Raw genomic sequence first — 20,321 nt, forward strand, 5'->3', positions numbered from 1 at the left:
ATAATAACACTCAGGGAATTTATTGTGTTTTTTTTTATATCCGTTGTCATGGCTTCTTCCCATCAGTACAGATCAAAATTATACATTTCACAAAGAAAAGTAGCTGGCAGACCTCTCCAACATGTGCACTCATACATCAGACTTAATTGAACACACTTTTAAAAACCCTAAGTACGAAAAGGGGTTGCAGAAAATAGAAATAATTGCTTTGTACTCAATGTCATGCTTCAATCTTCAGTGAGTCAGGTACAGCAATTTCTACCATCATATCACAGAATCTTTTTGCTCAGTTATCACTGTGAATATATTGAAAGTGCAACATCCAGCCTCATTGGTTCCATACAGAAAAAAAACAATTCCAAAGACACTGAAAGTTAGCTGTCACACTGCTGGAGAAGTGGACGTAACCAGTAACAATGCACACTGCATTCTGATCGTTCTTTCCTGTATTGGCGCCATTATGATGCTCAATTTCACAAGAAACAGCGATGCCAAATCAATGGATGGAGCAACAGGACATTTCCACAGTATGTCAGTAAATTAATATTCTAACACTGCAAAAAAATGCATCTGCCTGCCAACCTCCCAAGACAGGCCATGATATGCCAGAGGAAAGAACATAGACCAGTTTAACACAGGAACAGGCGCTTCTTCCCATGATGTCCATGCCGAACATGACGCCAAGTTAAACTAATCTCATCTGCTTGCCCACAATTCATATCCTTCCTTTTCCGTGTGCCAATCCAACAACCTCATGAATGCCATTATCGTATCTGCTTCCACCACCACCCCTGGAGCATGTTACAGGCACCAACCACTCTCGGTGTAAAACATTTGACCCACACATCTCCTTTAATCCTTTTGCCTTAAAGCTATACCCTCTAGTCTTTGACATTTCCACCTTGGAAAAGGTTCTGACTGCCTAACTTGTCTATGCCTCTTCTAATTTTATATACTTCTATCAGGACTCCCCTCAACTTTAAATACTCAAGAGAAAATAATCCAAGTTTGTTCAAACTGGTTGTACCCTCTAATTCATGATTTCAACCGAAACCGATTGCACATCACCATCCATTATCTTGAGTCAGCAATGCTCCTGTACTTTTTTAAAATAAGAATGTCACCCCACCTTTTGGAAGTACAATATTTATCTTGACATATTGCTAACCTCTTGGAAATCCCTCTGCTCTACAACACTCCCCGGAGTCCTACCATTCACTGCGTAGGTCTGGCCTGTGTAAGACTTCCCAAAATGCAACACGTCACAAATACTAAATTCCATCAAACATTCCTCAGCCCACCTGATCAAAATCCTGCTGCGAACGTTGATAATCAAGACTGGCAATTTATTCCCAAGTCATTGTGATGTGCAACTTTGTTCTTATATGAAGAAGATTACATGATCTGACCAAGGAAAACCATTCAGCAGAATAAATCAACCTGTCCAAAAACAATTTTGGCTTTGTGACCCATTGTCTTATACATTATTTAATTATATTTTAAATTATTCTAAGTTTCTCCCCCCGCTAATCGATTTGTAAATCTATTCTTTGCTTCAAGATCAATTACAAATTGTCTTTTAACTATATTGTTTAGAGATATTCATTTGTCCGTCTTCTAAATTATTTAGAGAATCCTGAGATTACATTTTTCATTTCCTTAACTGTTGCGTTTAAACTCCACGTTCATTTCCAAAGTGCCTCAGCTTCAGATATCTCCAACCCTCTTAAATCTGCCTGCACAGATGATACAAAATAAAAAAATCTGATATTGCTGGAAAACTGGGAGGAAGAAAACTAAATCCAATTCATCTCCAAACTCCTGGTTATTGACTTCAGGAAGCGTGATGGGCCACATGCTCCAATCAGCATCAAAGGTGCTGAAGTAAAAATGGTTGAGAGCTTCAAGTTCCTTGGTGTTAACATTATCATCGATTTATCATGGATCAATTGATGCCATGAAGGCACATTAATGCTTCTACTTCCTGAGGAGACCGGAGTATATCCGACATGTCTGCATTGACTCTTGCTAACATCTACAGATGTACCATAGAAAGCATACTGTTGGGTTGCATCATAGCTTGGTTTGGGAACAGCTCTGCCCAAGACCACAACAAATTTTGCAGAGTTGTAGATATAACCCAGTCCATCACACGGACCAGACTTCCCAGCATTAACTCCATCTACACTTCACACTGCCTCAGAAAAGCAGTCCCACTCTGGTCATTCTTTCTTCTCCCTGATCCCATCCATCAGAAGGTACAGAAGCTTGAAAGCATTCACCACCAGACTCAGGAACAGCTTTCTGTCTATAATCAGGCTTCCAAACAGACCTTCAATAAGCGAGGGTACTATTCGATTCATCTCTACCGCATTCTGGACATAGGACTTTGTCAATGGGACTATATGCTACAATGCTGAGAATTATATTCTGCAATCTGTCTCTTCCCCTTTGTTCTCTCTATTGTACTGGAGTTTGACTTAATTGTATAGTATATCTGATCTGTTTGGATTGCATGCAAAACCAGGTTTTCACTACCTCAGTACACATGACAATAAAAAACCTAAACCAAATAATGCTGGCTTTATGCAATTGATCAGGTGGCATCTATGCAGTTAATATTTCAGTTTTAATGAAAGATCAACCTTAATCATTAACCATTTTTCTCTCCACTGCCGAATCTGCGGATTATTGTCCGAAGCTTAACAAAATCCCCAATTCTAGCAGTAAGCCATCTTTTTTATGCACTGTCTGTCTTCACTAAATGCTGCATTAATAAAATGCTGCATTAATAAAATGCAGCAATGGTTATAATGCTTCAATGTGTTCAGCTTAATAAATAGACTTCCCTGGTGCACAATTAGGATACTCACAGCTGATCCTGCAGTTCAAGGATGATAAACTCCAGTTGCTCTTTCTCCAGTTTGTGGTTCAGGTCCGTCTCCTCCATTCTCTGTAGGACAATTTTGTTTTGAGCTACTGACTCCGCAAGCTGCGCTTCTCGCAAACGTACCAACTCTTCCAAATAGCCCTGGAAAGTAATCAAAGATAAATCATAATGCTTGTTTTTTAAGTATTGCAAATACCGATCCCGCTCACACTTTCAGATCAAGCTGCCCAATTGTTTATTTTCAATCTGCCAGTACAGAAAATATGAATTTAGACAACCCGCATCCTCAAAACTGCTTAACTTTGAGTATGATTGGTTTAGTATGATACTGATACAAAGCAAACTTCACCAAAAAACTGGTACAGCTCTTCCAACTTCTTAAGGTGCTACAAATACATCCACTCTCAATAATGGAAACCAACTTGTTAGTGAGCCAAGCAGTATATACAAATTTGGACAAGTCAGAGTATAGAATTGAGATCGACCGATTGACCAAATGGTACCAGCACAACAATGTGGCTCTCAATATCAGTAAACGCAATGAACTGATTGTGGACTTTGGAAGAGGAAGGATGAGGACCCACAATCCTGTTTATATCAACAGTGCGATGGTGGAGAGAGTCAAAAACTTTAAATTCCTGGGAATGCATATTTCCAAAGATCTTTCCTGGACCCAGCACACTGACGCAATAATAAATAAAGTACTTCCTGAGAAGATCATGGAGGTTTGGTATATCAGAGAGGATTCTCTTGAACTTTGACAGGTGTACAGTAGAGAGCATTTTGACTGGTTGCACCATGACCTGAACTTGAATGCCCAGGCGAGGAAAGGACTGCAAAAAGTTGTGAACACTGTCCAGTCCATCACTGGCTCTGACCTCCCCGCCATCAACGGGATTTATCAGAGTCGCTGCCTCAAAAAGGCAGCCAGCATCATCAATGGCCCACACCATCCTGGTCACACACTCATGTCATCCCTGCCATTGGGAAGAAGGTACAGGGGCCTGAAAACTGTAACATCCAGGTTCAGGAACAGCTTCTTCGCCACAGCCATCAGCCAACCTCAAATAAGCTCTGAACAACAATAGATATTATTATTATTATTATTATTATTGTACTACTATTGTTTGTTTTTTGAGTGTGCGTGTACTTGTGAGTAGGTGTATATATACACACATACTGAACTTTTTTTCCACTCACGTTTATCGTATATTGTTTAGTGTACTATGTTAACATATACTGTTGTGCGGCATCAAGTAAGATTTTCATTGTTCTATCTGGGACATATGACAATAAAACACTCTTGACTCTTGACATATATAAATTTGGAAGCTCATTTCGTCATGGGCTGAAGGGCCAGTTTCTCTGCTGTACTGTTCAATGTTGACATTTTCATAAAATCAATTTCCTCACCCTTACTCTAATAAATATTTGTACAGAGTTAAAGATATGAAGAATATGATGGAATCGTTAGTTTTCAACATAGATTTATAAAAGAAGCTTAACAAAAGCACAACCAGTATATATTTTGTGACATAAATACTGATAAAGAAGGGTACCACACTTTTACTGGCATATGTTCATTTCAAAGCAGTAAAATATTTCCAAGTAATAAGTAATAACTTTAAATTAACCTAAAATTGTAATAACTTCCCTCAATAATATTTGACTTAAATATCATTTACGCAAGCAAGAATATTTAAAACATTGCTGAAGAAGGGCCCTGACTAGAAACGTTGCCTATCAATTTCCTCTGGAGATGCTGCCTGATCCACTGAATAACTCCAACATTTAGTGTCTATCTTTTGTAAGAAATTGCTGGGGGTTTATAATTTCCACATGAAAAGAAGTTTTAATGGGCATTGTGCCTCTTTTTCACACAGAGAGTTGTGAGTGTGTGGAATTATCTGCCTCAGAGGATGGTGGAGGCCGGTTCTCTGGATGCTTTCAAGAGAGTTAGATAGAGCTCTTAAGGATAGCGGAGTTAAGGGATATGGAGAGAAGGCAGGAATGAGGTACAGATTGTGGATGATCAGCCATGATCACATTGAATGACGGTGCTGGCTCGAAGGGCTGAATGGCCTACTCCTGCTGTCTATTGTCACAGAAATGCTATATGGAAAAGTCCAAGAACAACAGACTGGTGAGCCTTACATAAATGGTGTACAATTTATTAGAGGGGATCCTGGGAGGAAGAGATTAACGTTTCAAGTCAATGCCCTTTCAGCAGTGGTCTTCTCCCCACTGTTGAACACTGCTGCTTACAACATAAACCGTAGCAATTACCTTCTGCTCCAATGCCAGTCTGAATTTCTGCTCCACTCGTTTGCACTTGTTGTACCAGCTGTGCTCATCAGTAATAAACTGTGGACCAAGATTCTCGGGCGTGCTGCCTTCACTACCACTTCCTAGAGTCCGTAACTCCTCTTCATCACTGCTAATACTCTCAGAGCTTGGATGAAATAGGACATTTCATGAATTAGATTTAGCTGAAACGGTAGAGATACATTTATCCTGCAGCTAACATCCTGCTGAGACAGGAATGGGAAAAGAAAAGAAAAAACATCAGTCTGCCACCTGCATCAAATTACCTGCAGAGCACATTACCAGACAAGCTCTGAGTTTATATGCAGCAAATTCAAATAGTTGGTGCACTTCAGGATGGCTGTCATTGTGGTTTCAGTTTAGTTTTAGTTTAGAGAAACAGTATGGAAACAGGGCCATTAGCCCACTGAGTCTGCGAGGACAAGCGATCACCCCATGCACTAGTTCTATCCTACACACGAGGGACAATTTATACAACCCAATTAACCTGCACATCTTTGGGAGATGAGAGAAATCCGGAACACCCGGATAAAATGCACGCGGTCATAGGGAGAAAATACAAACGCGTACAGACAGCACCCGTAGTCAGGATCGAATCCGTGTCTCTGGGGTTGTAAGGCAGCAACTCTAGCACTGCACCACTTCATTACAAGTTTAAAATGTTCAAATAATAAGCATGAACTTTAATTAATTTAAATTAGTTGAAATTGAAGGACTGAGTTGAAATACTGAGTTTGCCAAAAAAGCAGCTTGGACTGGGAATTTGAACTAAGTGCAAGATTTTTAGCTAGCCAGGTGGCTGGGCCAGTGCCAAACCAGACTGATATCATCCATTTTGTGGTAATCCTAGACAGTGCTTGTATTGGGCCTTCCAAATGCTTGTTTAAAATGAGCAGAGTCAACTGAATGCTAATCAGAACCAAGGCAGACAACAACAAATGGTTTCAACTAGTCTGTGTGTGACACAGTTGTGCAGCGGTAGAGTTGCTGCCTTACAGCACCAGAGACCCGGGTTTGATCCTGACTACGGGTGCTGTCTGTATGGAATTTGTATGTTCTCTCCGTGACTGAATGGGCTTTCTCCGGGAGTTCCGGTTTCCTCCCATATTCCAAAGGTGTATATGTTTATGGTTAATTGGTTTCAGTTAAAAATATTGTAAATTGTCCCTTGTGTGTAGGATAGCGTTAGTGTACAGGGATCGCTGGTCGACGCAGACTCGGTGGGTCAAAGGGCCCTTTTCCGTGCTGTATTTCTATATCTAAAAAAATCTAAATCTGGTCTGTTGTTCCATGTTGGCTGTTACTGAGCAATATGTCTGCAATGGATACTCAGCTCTGCTGGTTGTTATACTGTGTTTTGGGTCACAATAACACCAAGCTACCAAGATTAAATCTATTCTTGCTTCCTGTCAAGCCAGGTCCCAGTTACAGTGGTAATGAGTGGAAATCAAATCAGCATCAAATGATAAATCTTTGCTCAAATGCCTGCCATGTGGCTGCATGTGGATTCAAATTTCAATATTTGCACTTCCGTGTAACAGCAATTTCATTTTCATTCAGTAGTAAAATACACACAGAGTTTGCAGGTAGTAACTGGAGGAAATGCTCAACAAAGATGGGTTCTGCAGAGAATAGACAGTGATAGATTTAGAGGCGATGTGAACAGACCTAGGTGCTGTTTTAGAGTGGATGCAGGTATGGACAAATAAACCAGGGATGTGAAGGGATTTGACGATAATGAGGCTTTTTAAAGAAAAATTGCAAGTTGAGTACAGAGAGCGAATACAATTGTAATCAGAGTTAAAATGGAGAGTAGCCATGATCTAATTGAATGGTGGAACATTCGTCACAGCTGAATGGCCTAATCTTTTCTTAGTTTTCATAAACATTGTTGATACCGCAAATAAGATTAAAATGCCTAATTTCAGTTTGTTGTAGTTGGGGTTCTCAATTACTTATATAACCATATAACCATATAACAATTACAGCACGGAAACAGGCCTTCTCGGCCCTACAAGTCCGTGCCGAACAACTTTTTTTCCGCTTAGTCCCTTGAGTTCCTACAACTCAAGGTTGATTAGACAGTTAAATTCAACACATCTGTTCTCTAACATAATGGCAGCAGAAGTTAGGACATTACATAAGGGCATTCTTCAAAACAGCTTAGCTCACTCACTGGCTCTGCTGAAGCAAGTATATGGCAGATTAGTTCACCCAAGTCCATCTAAATCTGAGGCAACACAATGGCGCAGCGGTAGAATTGTCTGCCTTATAGCGCCAGAGACCCGGGTTCAATCCTGACTACGGATGCTGTCTATACGGAGTTTGTACATTCTCCCTGTAACCCCGTGGGTTTTCCCCAGGGGCTCTAATTTCCTCCCACTTTCCAAAGTCTTGCAGGTTAATTGGCCTCTGTAAATCTCTAGTCGGTAGGATGGAACTAGTGTATGGGGATCATTGGTCGGACTCAGTGGGCCAAATGGCCCATTTCCACACTGTATATCTAAAAACATGCATGCCACATATCAGGTCAGAAACCCTATAAGCGGTAGAAATACCCACAGGTGGCTTTGTGCATACCCTGTCTCAGTATTCAGCTATCCAGGATTATTGAGGAATTTTCTCAGATATTGCATGTAATTTCCAAGGAAACAACAGCTTATAACCATATAACCATATAACAATTATAGCACGGAAACAGGCCATCTCGGCCCTACAAGTCCGTGCCGAACAACTTTTTTCCCTTAGTCCCACCTGCCTGCACTCATACCATAACCCTCCATTCCCTTCTCATCCATATGCCTATCCAATTTATTTTTAAATGATACCAATGAACCTGCCGACACCACTTCCACTGGAAGCTCATTCCACACCGCTGCCACTCTCTGAGTAAAGAAGTTCCCCCTCATGTTACCCCTAAACTTCTGTCCCTTAATTCTGAAGTCATGTCCTCTTGTTTGAATCTTCCCTATTCTCAAAGGGAAAAGCTTGTCCACATCAACTCTGTCTATCCCTCTCATCATTTTAAAGACCTCTATCAAGTCCCCCCTTAACCTTCTGCGCTCCAGAGAATAAAGACCTAACTTATTCAACATATCTCAGTAACTTAGTTGTTGAAACCCAGGCAACATTCTAGTAAATCTCCTCTGTACTCTCTCAATTTTGTTGATATCCTTCCAATAATTGGGCGACCAAAATTGTACACCATACTCCAGATTTGGTCTCACCAATGCCTTGTACAATTTTAACATTACATCCCAGCTTCTATACTCAATGCTCTGATTTATAAAGGCTAGCATACCAAAAGCTTTCTTTACCACCCTATCTATATGAGATTCCACCTTCAAGGAACTATGCACGGTTATTCTCAGATCCCTCTGTTCAACTGTATTCTTCAATTCCCTACCATTTACCATGTACGTCATATTTTGATTTGTCCTGCCAAGGTGTAGCACCTCACATTTATCAGCATTAAACTCCATCTGCCATCTTTCAGCCCATTTTTCCAAATGGCCTAAATCACTCTGTAGACTTGGAAATCCTCTTCATTATCCACAACACCCCCTATCTTGGTATCATCTGCATACTTACTAATCCAATTTACCACCCCTTCATCCAGATCATTGATGTACATGACAAACAACAAAGGACCCAACACAGATCCCTGAGGCACCCCACTAGTCACCTGCCTCCAACCCGACAAACAGCCATCCACCATTACCCTCTGGTTTCTCCCATTCAGCCACTGTTGAATCCATCTTGCTATTCCTGCATTTACACCCAACAGTTTAACCTTCTTAACCAACCTTCCATGAGGAAACTTGTCAAAGGCCTTACTAAAGTCCATATAGACAACATCCACTGCTTTACCCTCGTCAATTTCCCTAGTAACCTCTTCAAAAAATTCAAGAAGATTAGTCAAACATGACCTTCCAGGCACAAATCCATGTTGACTGTTCCTAATCAGACCCTGTTTATCCAGATGCTTATATATATTATCTCTAATTATAGTCTGAAAGCAAACTAAAATATTATTTTGTATGTACTTTTATTCCCCCCCCCCCCCCCCTCCCCTCACCCACCCCTCGGGCAAATTATGTAATATGAATAAACTGAAATTGAGAATAAAGCCAATGTTAAATAATTTTAAACATATCTTTTCATGGCAATATTTTCATAAAGGAGAAAACAACACAAATATCATATGAATTTACCTTTGTGTGAACTTCAGATATGGGGTATAGTCAATAACAGCAGGACTATTGCCATCCAAACTCTCACCCTTTAAACAGAAGCTGAAAGATAAATCATTTATTTCCTACTTTTGATCCAGTTATTCAACATATCACAACTCATACAGCTTTTCAATAATTAATTCTTGGGTTTAAGTTATAAGGCTTAGGTGCTTTATCCTCCATGTAAAGAATTTATTTTTGTATGCTGAAATACATGCGCTATAAATGTTGCACTTAAACTTACCACTAAAATAGGTCCCCTATAGGATTGTACAGAATGGAAACAGGCTCTTTGGGTCCACAGTATTTGTGCTGGCCATCAAGTACCTATCCGTACTAATCCCATTTTCCAGCACTCAACCATAGCTTCTATGCCTTGGAGTTACAAATTCTCATCTAAATACAACTTAAATTTTGAGAGAGTACTTGTCCTCCATTATCATCTCAAGAAATGGGCTCCAGATTCCAACCACCCTGAAATGCTTGTCTGCTGAACCATTGTCTGCTGAAGAACTTCAGATTCTCCCTCAGCCCCTACTGCAATCAGTTTGAAGGGTCACAATCCAAAATGTTCTCAGGTTCTCCAAAGATATTGCCTGACCTTGTGAGTTTCTCAAGCTCTGTCTTTTTATCCAGATGCATAATATCAGGTCCTGCGGATTTTTTCACCTTTATGCCCACCAAGACATGCAATATTTTCCCCTTTCCAATGATGAATGTCTTGACAGCTGTTTAAAAGGAGATTTAAACGTAGGGATCTTTATAGATCCATATAGTTTCAAGAAAGGGAAAGCTTGAACAATGCAGAACCCAAGAGTCGTCCAAAGGCAATCGTCAAAAACGTATACAATTGTTTTACTGTAGTCAATCACAGGAACCAAGAATGAAACCAAAGAGTAAATGAATAAACTGAGCTGGACAAGGACTAGTAGAGGCCATTGTGCTGACCTATCAACCTGTCGCAGGATAGAGTAATGTAGAAACAAAGAACTGCAGATGCTGGTTAATATACAAGAAGGACACAAAATGCTGGAGTTACTCAGGTCAGGCAGCATCTCTGGAAGACATGTATAGGCAACATTTTGGATTGAGACCCTTCTTCAGACAGTCATCAGGTAATGACTGCGTAAGTAAAATGATTGCGGGAAATCTAAAATTGCATCTGCATGTGAGGCCAATCTTGAGAAAATGTACATTTCCAGACACCACATCAGAAGAAAGATGCAATTACATTGGAGAAATCATAAAGAAGATTTATAAGGATGTTGTGAGCACTGGAAAATGTTTAGTGTAAGGAAAGATTGGATAGGCTTTAGGACAAGCAGCTGAGTGAAGATTTAATTGAGGTGATTAAAATTATTAGGTCCTTGACAAAGGAACCAGGAAAGATCTATTACACGTAACTGGAAGATCAAATATCAGAAGATATCAATTTAAAGTAATTAAGGAAAAGAGAGGATGGGGAAAAAATGCTTTTCACTCAGTAATTGCCAAATGTCTGGGTTGTTTTCCATTTTATTTAATATCTATAAATTTCTCATAAGTAGTATGTGATTAGTATAATAATGTGTGCCCATCTCACCTGCTAGGCTATAATTGTCCTAATCGAATAATATGTACATATTTGAACTTTGATCAAATTCATTAAAATATAAGTGGATCACTGACCTGAAGTCAATAGCATTGAGTCCAAGCAACATTCCAGCAAGCATATTAGCTTCTTCCCCCAGCACAATGGCCCCATCCTCATAATATCTCCTGCAAGAGAAATAAGAACACAAATGAATTAGGGCTTCAAATATACTGGGGGAAAAAAAATGACTTATCATAGTCTCAATCAGTTTGGTTGTGTTAACTTAAACATGTTGATCAATGAACAGTATTGTCGTTGAGCAAATCAAACTCTAGTTCACAAAGCAAAATCTATTGCTAACACACAGTTTTTTTTTAACCCCAAAACCACAATGTTACGTTTAATCTCATTTGCTAATGCTTTTGAATTGAGTCACAAGATTTGAATAATTTGTTATGACCTGGTTGTTTTGATGTCCCTTAGAGAAGTGGAGATGTACTCGGACAGACGCTTTTCCATGAGTGCTACTCGGATCCATGCTCTTCCCTGCCAAGTTACAAGACCAGAACAGAAGCATCACTGTATTAAAATGCATTAGACAAACAGCTACACCAATCCCCCTTTTTACAGTGCTGACAGCTGCATATGGTTACAAGGCAAGTCTCATTCAAATGAGCTGCTGTTGTATATAAATATTTAAACAGTTCCTATGGCTTGCTGACAAATTGTACAACTGCATCCGTAAAAATATGCCCCTCGTGACATTCTTTGTGGTTTCTCACAATGTGAGGTAAGGAGTGTCTTTTGCCATTTTCTGTGATGACAAGTGGATGCTCAGGCAGAGATTCAGATTACATTTGAATGCAAATTTCATCAACCTGCAGGAACTTGAGCAAAGTGCATGCACTTGCTAAATATTTTCAACAAACTCCTATTTGCATAGGTTATATAACCTAACAAACAGGCCATTATGCTCTGCAGGATCAACACCAAAAATAAATTTGATACCGAAGCCAATAATAAGTTATTGGGATAGATGACCAAAAGCTTAGTCAAGGAGCTGTGTTTTGTAGATCATCTTTACAAAGATTTTCTATAGAAGGCTGAAGGGAGGAAGTCGCAGATAAAGATCCTGCAGGCAGTGCTGACGTGATATGAATTGGATATATCCAAGAGGTCAGGATGAGGTGCAAAGATGTTGAATGATTGGAGGGCAAGCATTAACATGGAAGGGTGATGTTATGGAGGTCTCAGTACTAAACATAAGATTTTTTTACGAAGCGAGACCAGCAATTGTATTCTGATCTCATCTCATCAGCGCATTCTAGGGCAAAGAGCAAGTGTCTGGTGAAAGAAGTTGGGGACAGTGGAGGTTCGGATATACCTGGATAATGATGGACAGGATGAGACTGTTCAAATCGCCATGTTGAGCTTAAAAACAAGGTAGCCTTGAGTGTTTCCAGCTACAGATAAACTGGAAATCTTCTTCAGCATTGTGTCGTAGCGGGTAGCACAGTGGCGCAGCAGATAGAGCTGCTATCTCAGTGCCAGAAACCCGGGTTCAATCCTGACCTTGGATGGTGTCTGTGGGGAGTTTGCATGGTTTCCTGTGACCGTGTGGACATCGAACATAAACATGTTCATAAGCATAGATCAGTAGTGCTGGAACAGGCCCTACAGCCCACAATGTCTGTGCCAATCATGATGCCAAGTTCAACTAATTTCCTCTGCCTGCATTTGATCCACCACCCTCCATATCCATATGCCTATCCAAAAGCCTCTTAAATGCCATTATCATATTAGTCGCCACACCATCCCCTGGCAGCATGTTCCAGCCACCCACCACTCTGTGTAAAAGAACTTGCCACTTGGAAGTTGGAGAATGATAAAGTCTTCCCAGTATTTTCTTGGAGGTTAACCTTTGGTCAACTAACACTGAACATGGGCAAAGCAGTGGAACAAATCAGAGACAGCAGAGTGGTTGAGAACTGGTGTGAGATAAAGCTGGGAGATTGAGTGTGTATGCATGTGACATTGGACCTCTATATAATTACCATTTGTCATCATTTCTAGATAACATTCTTCTTACGGGTAACCTCATCACTGAACTTCATTCCCGAGCATTGCAACATGGAAATCAGAATGATTTGGAGCGCATAGATGAGTTAGAAGTCGGATCCCACTGCATATGGCCGGCCTGTACCAGTGCTGGCCCCTGAGCCTCATACCTAGCCTCTCAACGTTACTAACTTTAGTATAACCCCACCCATTTAATGAAGTCGATCTTGACTGAAATTATAAACTCAGGAATATTGTCATAGAGCCATGCAGCGTGGGAACAGGCCCTTCGACCCAACTTGTCCACACCGACCAACATGTCCCATCTATACTAGTCCCACCTGCCTGCATTTGGCCCATATCCCTCCAAATCCATCCTACCCATGTACCTGTCTGTGATGTTCTGGGTGCCAATGTATAGGAAGGATGTCATTAAGTTGGCAAGGGTGCAGAAAAGATTCATAGGGATGTTGCTGGAATGGAAGGCTTGAGTTAGAAGGACAAACCGGATAGGCTGGGATTGCTTTCTCTGGAGTGAAGGAGACTGAGGGGAGACCTTATGTAAGTTTATACAATCATGTGGCATGAATAAAATGAATTATCACAGTTATTTCCCAAGGGAAAGAAAATTACTTCCTTAAAAGAGGTTTAATGTGAGAGGGGAAAGATATACAGGAAACCTGAGATGCAAGTATGATCCACCACCTTCTGTGTGGAAAAAGAGTCATACAGTGTGGAAACAGGTCCTTCGGTCCAACTCTCCCACACCGGCCAACATGTCCCAGATACACTAGTCCCACCTGCCTGTGTTCGGCCCATGTCCCTCCAAACCTGTCCTATCCATGTACCTGTCTTACTGTTTCTTAAATGTTGGGATAGTCCCTGCCTCAACTACCTCCTCTGGCAGCTTGTTTCATACACCATCTCCCTTTGTGTGAAAAAGTGACCCCTCAGATTCCTATTGAATCTTTTCCCCTTCACCTTAAACCTATGGCCTCTGGTTCTCGATCCACCTACTCTGGGCAAGAGACTGTGCATCTATTCCTCTCATGATTTTATACACCTCGATAAGATCACCCCCCATCTGCCTGCACTCCAAGAAATATATTCCCAGCCTACTCAACTTCTCCCTATAGCTCAGACTCTCTAGCCCTGGCAACATCCTTGTAAATCTTCTCTGTACCCTTTCCAGCTTGGCAACATCTTTCCCTTAACATGGTGCCCAGAACTGAACACAAGGCTCTAAATGCAGCCTTACCAACATCTTCCTCTGGCATGAGCTGCCAGAGGAAGCTGTGGAGCCAGGTCCAATTACCACATTAAAAGACATTTGTTCAGTTACATGGAAAGATAAGGTTTACAGATCCCAAGTGCAGGCAACTGGGTTTAGCCGAGGAAGACACTTTGGTTGGCATGGACAAGTTGAGCCAAAGGGCTTGTTTCTGTGCCATAAAACTGATATGCTATATATTTAATGTAGAACTAGGCAAACAATATTTTGTAATGAAGTCCTGTTAAAGTATTTGGCTATTTGATTAATTCATTTATATGACAACCAAGGAAGCAGAAAACTTGAGCATTGCAAAAGTACAATGTTAGAATAATTCAGTTGACATGGGACGGTATCTGATGCTTTTCTGCCTTAATTCTGCCTATCATTAAGTCATGGTGTTCCCAATGTTGGGCGAGTCCAGAACCAGGGGCCACATTCTTAGAATAAAGGGGAGGTCATTTAAGACTGAGGTGAGAAAAAACGTTTTCACCCAGAGAGTTGTGAATTTGTGGAATTCCCTGCCACAGAGGGCAGTGGAGGCCAAATCACTGAATGGATTTAAGAGAGAGTTAGATAGAGCTCTAGGGACTAGTGGAATCAAGGGAGACGGCAGGTACGGGTTATTGATTGGGGACGATCAGCCATGATCACAATGAATGGCGGTGCTGGCTCGAAGGGCTGAATGGCCTCCTCCTGCACCTATTTTCTATGTTTCTATGAAAGTATAACAATTGGATTTAGGGATGTAAGCCATTGTTTTTAGCATCCACCAATAAATTTGTATTGATGATGTCTCTGTTCCCTTCTGATTCTCAGACAATTCACCTAGGCTAAACTAGACAGGTGAGCAATAGTGACATTTTTATCTCTTGCATTTCCACCCAGAAACAGTTCAGTTTAGTTTATTGTCATGTGTACCGAGGTACAGTGAAATAGGATTTACATAGACAATAGATTCAGGAGAAGGCCATTCGGCCCTTTGAGCCAGCACCGCCATTCAATGTGATCATAGCTGATCATCCACAATCAGTACCCCGTTATTGCCTTCTCCCCATATCCCTTGCTTCCGCTAGCCTTAAGAGCTCTATCTAACTCTCTTTTGAATGCATTCTTCCTTCCCGGTGTCCCATCTTTCTTCTTTCACAAACGGCAAGTTTGCAGCTACTCTTATTTTGCCTAAAATTAAATCCTCAATATACATTATCCCTTCTCTGGCTGATCACCAGTTCTAGACACCCACATTAAAATTTAGCAAAGCAAATTACAACACAGCTCCTCCAGCACAAACCTACACATGAAAATCACTGTCCAATGAGTCCAACGCCACACTAACATGATTATTCATGCCCTTCCATACCGCGACACATGAGCATATACACAAGTCTTTGAAGATGTCTGGCTACAATTACTTTCTCTCTCTCCCAGTAACCTTGGCACCATTTTCAATTGCTTGGGTGGTTCGTAAATCTCAATGCAATACTCTGGTTAAAGTGTCCAGAATATCAAGTTTATCGTGCCCCAAGATAAAATGGGGACCAAAATTCTTTCCCTCATTAAAATTCCTCCAGGACATCCTCCCACCAGCTTTCATGTCTCCCGTCTGCACGTATATCCCGGCTCCCATGTCCTGGAGTAAATCTGCAACATTATCCTGAGCTTGCGTAACATAAATGCAGCTTTTGCCAACGTAGAATATTAACATTTGCAACCAGTATCTGGAATTCAGCTGGTTTCTAACCTTTGCCCTTGACGAGCTTACGTTCTCCATGTTTTCAATGCTGCTGATGCAGTTATGGGGTACCTTGCTGCAGGCCACACGTATGAAGTCCCAGAAGCTTCGAGGGCTTTCAAAACCAAACCAATTTACTTGACCTGCAGCATAAACAAAGCAAATAATAATACTAATCTCCAAAATTAGTTGCTTCTCTCTTGAGTAAAACTTGCACACTTGAGAGGTCCTTCATATCAAACTCGACTCTTTAAAAGTGAAAGTAGACAAAAATCCTGGAGAAACTCAGCGGGTAAGGCAGCATCTATGGAGCGAAGGAAATAGGCAACGTTTCGGGTTGAGACCCTTCTTCAGACTTGTAAAAGCGAAAGATCAGTTCTCTCTCATCATTTAGAATTTCCCATTATTTTTACCCCATCCTCTAAATCTCCACCAATGATCACATCTCGTCTGGAAGGTGGAAAAGTGGATTGCTTCGGCTATGATGCTGATCCCAATTAACAGTTTCATCCAATTCACAAAATAGTACACTCTTTCCAAACAATTTTGATTTATGAGTAAAGTATCCTTTATTGTTATTCAGACATTTCATTCTGAACGAAATGGTATACCTTGCAGTCATAACATAGAAATAAGATAACAAAACACACACTTAACACAGTTGAACATCCACCACAGTGAGTCTACCAGGCACCTCCTCACTGTCTTAAAGTCCTTGTCTCTTCCCTCCTCGTATCCCTCTGCTTTGAGGCGATCCAGCTCTCGATGTAGGGGTCCCATCCGAGCTCCGCGAACGGGCTGGTTCAAACTCCGCGACCCGGGGCGGTCGAAGCTGCCACCCTCCAGTTCAGCGGACGAAGCTGTCATTGCGGGAGCTCCAGAAAACCGGTCACCAACCTGGGACCTGTGAGCTTCCGACGTTGTCATCCACTAGGCCCGAGGCTCCGAAGTCGGGTCGCCGCCTTATACATGAAGTTGAGGGTGCAGTTTGGGAGTAGATTTCTTAGTTACGGAGTGGCAAATAGCAAAATGAATCCAAGATTAGATAATTAATTGTAGCACTCCTTTCCAACAATCACAATTGAATTGACATCCAATCACTGCATTCTCAGGGCATGGAATATAATACTGAAGCCTCTGGAAGAAAGCATCAATTAATGACAAGAAACTGTTAGGAACTGTCCTGACCATTACTTGACAAGTTCCGACTTAAATTACTAGTTTAACTAAATCCAAATGAATTCCAAATCTTTTTATCTTCTGAAACTGGTATGCCAAGAGCCGCCATCTTGCCTCAGTAGGATTATTGCCTTCAGTCTTCTTGCCTCAGTAGGATTATTGATCTGAAACATTAATGGTTTCTCATTCCACAGAGCTAGATTGCCTGACCCGCTGAAATTTTTTTAAGAGAGGACTTTTAAGAAGCCAGAGATACGCGGCTGTGAAGCTCGACGGACATTTAACATTACCAGTCGGTTATCCTTGGTTCAGAAAACGACTGCTTACTTTTTTTTTTGCCAATGAGCCAATGAAATTCAACGGTCAGCACCTGCTACAACCTACGAGAACCTCCGAGAAACTTCGACCTCCTGTCAACCCATTAGGACCTCCTGGCAACCCACCTACGGCTCGAGAATTCTCGCTACTCTCCATGGCGGCTTCATTCTAGTCACTGCTAATTTTTCCACAGTTGAAAAATTCACGGTGACCATATGAGGCCACGACTAGTTCCCAGAATGCGGGAACTCCTCACGACCATGAAGGCGACTCCCCGGCAACCACCCGCGAACATGTGGCGACTGCATAGTCTCCTGCAGTCGCCTAAAAAGTCGACCAAGCGGGAGAGGCCCATATCTGTTTCTTAAATGTTGGGATAGTTCTAGCCTCAATTACCTCCTCTGGAAGCTTGTTCCACACACCCACCACCCTTTGTGTCAAAAAGCTACCCCTCAGATTCCTATTAAATCTTGGACCCATGTCCTCTGGCCCTCGATTCCCCTACTCTGGGCAAGAAATTTTGTGCATCTACCCGATCTATTCATTTAATTTAAGAAGATTAAATTGCATCACTATAAAGAAGCACTATTTCCCCTGGCAGCTTTCTCTTGTTCAAATGTCTAACACAAAATGAAAATTGTTAGCCATCCTTTTGCAGATTATTTTCCTCATGTTATCTATTATTTTACCTGAAAGCTAGCTGCAATGTCCTTCCCACAAAATTGTTATCTGCTGAACCTACTATAAAACTGATGAGAATTTTACATTAGCCTCTTTATTTTCCTTCCACTCTGATCAAGCAATGCATGGCAGGAGTCTGAGTTGCATGTTGGTAGCTTTATACTTCAGATTATCCAGTCTTAGCTCCGGTGTAATTTTGCGGTGGGATATCAATTACAATACATAACACTGTTCCCTAGAATACCTGTGTACATGGTGAAAATACAGAGAACAACATTCAATTCCATCAAGGAGGATGAGTAAACCTCAAATTGCAAACGTGATGCAGAAGAATATGAGAATACTGGTGTCAATGAAATGGTTAGTAGAGTGCAAGAAAGGAGCAATAAAATTGGTTTTTTTGAATAATATTTTTATTAGAAGCATATCATAATCCAAACCAATACAGATTTTGTTTAATGATTTAATTTTATTAGTATCCAGTGCCTCGGGATTCCAGCTATCAAAATAGCTGGGTATAAAATTGTTTTTGACGGGTGCAGATAATTTAATTTTACTGCATATTCTTCTGCAAAAGAGAAAATAATTTTACTCAATTTTTACTAATTTTACTCAATGTTTTATGTGAAAACATTATGACCCAGAGATCAAGTATTCAATTTCAATTTATGTTTGATCCTGATGCTAGAGGTGAAAGCAAAATGCACAATGTAAAGCAAGTTCACCGTAATATTCAAATTAACTGGACAATTGAAATTAGATTGCAGCAAAAGCATTTAAATAGAATGTGACAGCAAAATTAAAAAAAAAATAAAAAATCAGTAATTGGCATATGTGATGATTTTGCTAAGTATGCATGCGCAAGGGAGACTCAAGGTGGCGTCCTGGAATAAAGAAGCTTGTTAGTGTACTCCAGTGTCCGAGTGTTATTGTAAGTCTGTTCCAAGCACCCAAATACACAAGACCCTTCCTCAGACTGGAGACTGGCAGTCTGAGGAAGGGTCTTGATCCGAAATATCACCCATTCCTTCTATCCAGAGATTCTGCCTGTCCCGCTGAGACACTCCAGCATTTTGTGTCTATCTTCGGTTTAAACCAGCATCTGCAGTTCCTTCCTACAACTTATTAAGAGGAGACCAGGCAATTGATTGTTGTAGATGTTTGGTTATAATTTCAGAAATCCTAACTGATTAGTTTACTTTACAGAGGCTGAAATGAAAGAACATTGCTTTGTGAAGCACTGAAGTTATCCTAATGATATTAGGTTTCTACAGCTATATTAATAGCAAAAGGATAACGAGGGATAAAATTGGTCCATTGGAGAGACAGAGTGGGCAGCTATCTGCAGAGCCAAAAGAGATGGGGGAGATATTGAACAATTTCTTTTCTTCAGTATTCACCAAGGAGAAGGATATTGAATTATGTGAGGTAAGGGAAACTAGTAGAGTAGCTATGGATACTATGAGGATCAAAGTAAAAGAAGTACTGACACTTTTGAAAAATATAAAAGTGGAGAAGTCTCCAGGTCCTGACAGGATATTCCCTAAGACATTGAGGGAAGTTAGTGTAGAAATAGCCGGGGCTATGACAGAAATATTTCAAATGTCATTAGAAACGGGAATAGTCCCCGAGGATTGGCGTACTGCGCATGTTGTTCCATTGTTTAAAAAGGGTTCTAAGAGTAAACCTAGCAATTATAGACCTGTTAGTTTGACTTCAGTGGTGGGCAAATTAATGGAAAAGATACTTAGAGATAATATATATAAGCATCTGGATAAATGGGGTCTGATTAGGAACAGTCAACATGGATTTGTGCCTTGAAGGTCATGTTTGACTAATCTTCTTGAATTTTTTGAAGAGGTTACTAGGGAAATTGACTAGGGTAAAGCAGTGGATGTTGTCTATATGGAATTTAGTATGGCCTTTGACAAGGTTCCTCGTGGAAGGTTGGTTAAGAAGGTTAAACTGTTGGGTATAAATGCAGGAATAGCAAGATGGATTCAACAGTGGCTGAATGGGAGAAGCCAGAGGGTAATGGTGGATGGCTGTTTGTCGGGTTG

At 40.8% G+C, this 20,321-nt stretch overlaps 1 protein-coding gene across 6 annotated transcripts in view; it reads right to left on the reverse strand.

The window, feature by feature from the left end:
* Positions 1 to 20,321, reverse strand: part of rundc3b (RUN domain containing 3b) — a 103,117-nt gene that overhangs the window by 22,285 nt on the left and 60,511 nt on the right. For all 6 annotated transcript variants that reach the window (XM_055655563.1, XM_055655554.1, XM_055655547.1 and 3 more), the window contains exons 3-8: positions 16,093 to 16,226; positions 11,484 to 11,569; positions 11,119 to 11,208; positions 9,430 to 9,510; positions 5,177 to 5,342; positions 2,874 to 3,031 (exon numbers count right to left, since the gene is read on the reverse strand). In XM_055655563.1, the coding sequence (XP_055511538.1) occupies positions 2,874 to 3,031; positions 5,177 to 5,342; positions 9,430 to 9,510; positions 11,119 to 11,208; positions 11,484 to 11,569; positions 16,093 to 16,226 (715 nt within the window). The remainder of the gene's footprint in view (positions 1 to 2,873; positions 3,032 to 5,176; positions 5,343 to 9,429; positions 9,511 to 11,118; positions 11,209 to 11,483; positions 11,570 to 16,092; positions 16,227 to 20,321) is intronic.

This window comes from Leucoraja erinacea, chromosome 2, assembly GCF_028641065.1.
Source record: "Leucoraja erinacea ecotype New England chromosome 2, Leri_hhj_1, whole genome shotgun sequence".
NCBI lineage: Eukaryota > Metazoa > Chordata > Chondrichthyes > Rajiformes > Rajidae > Leucoraja > Leucoraja erinaceus.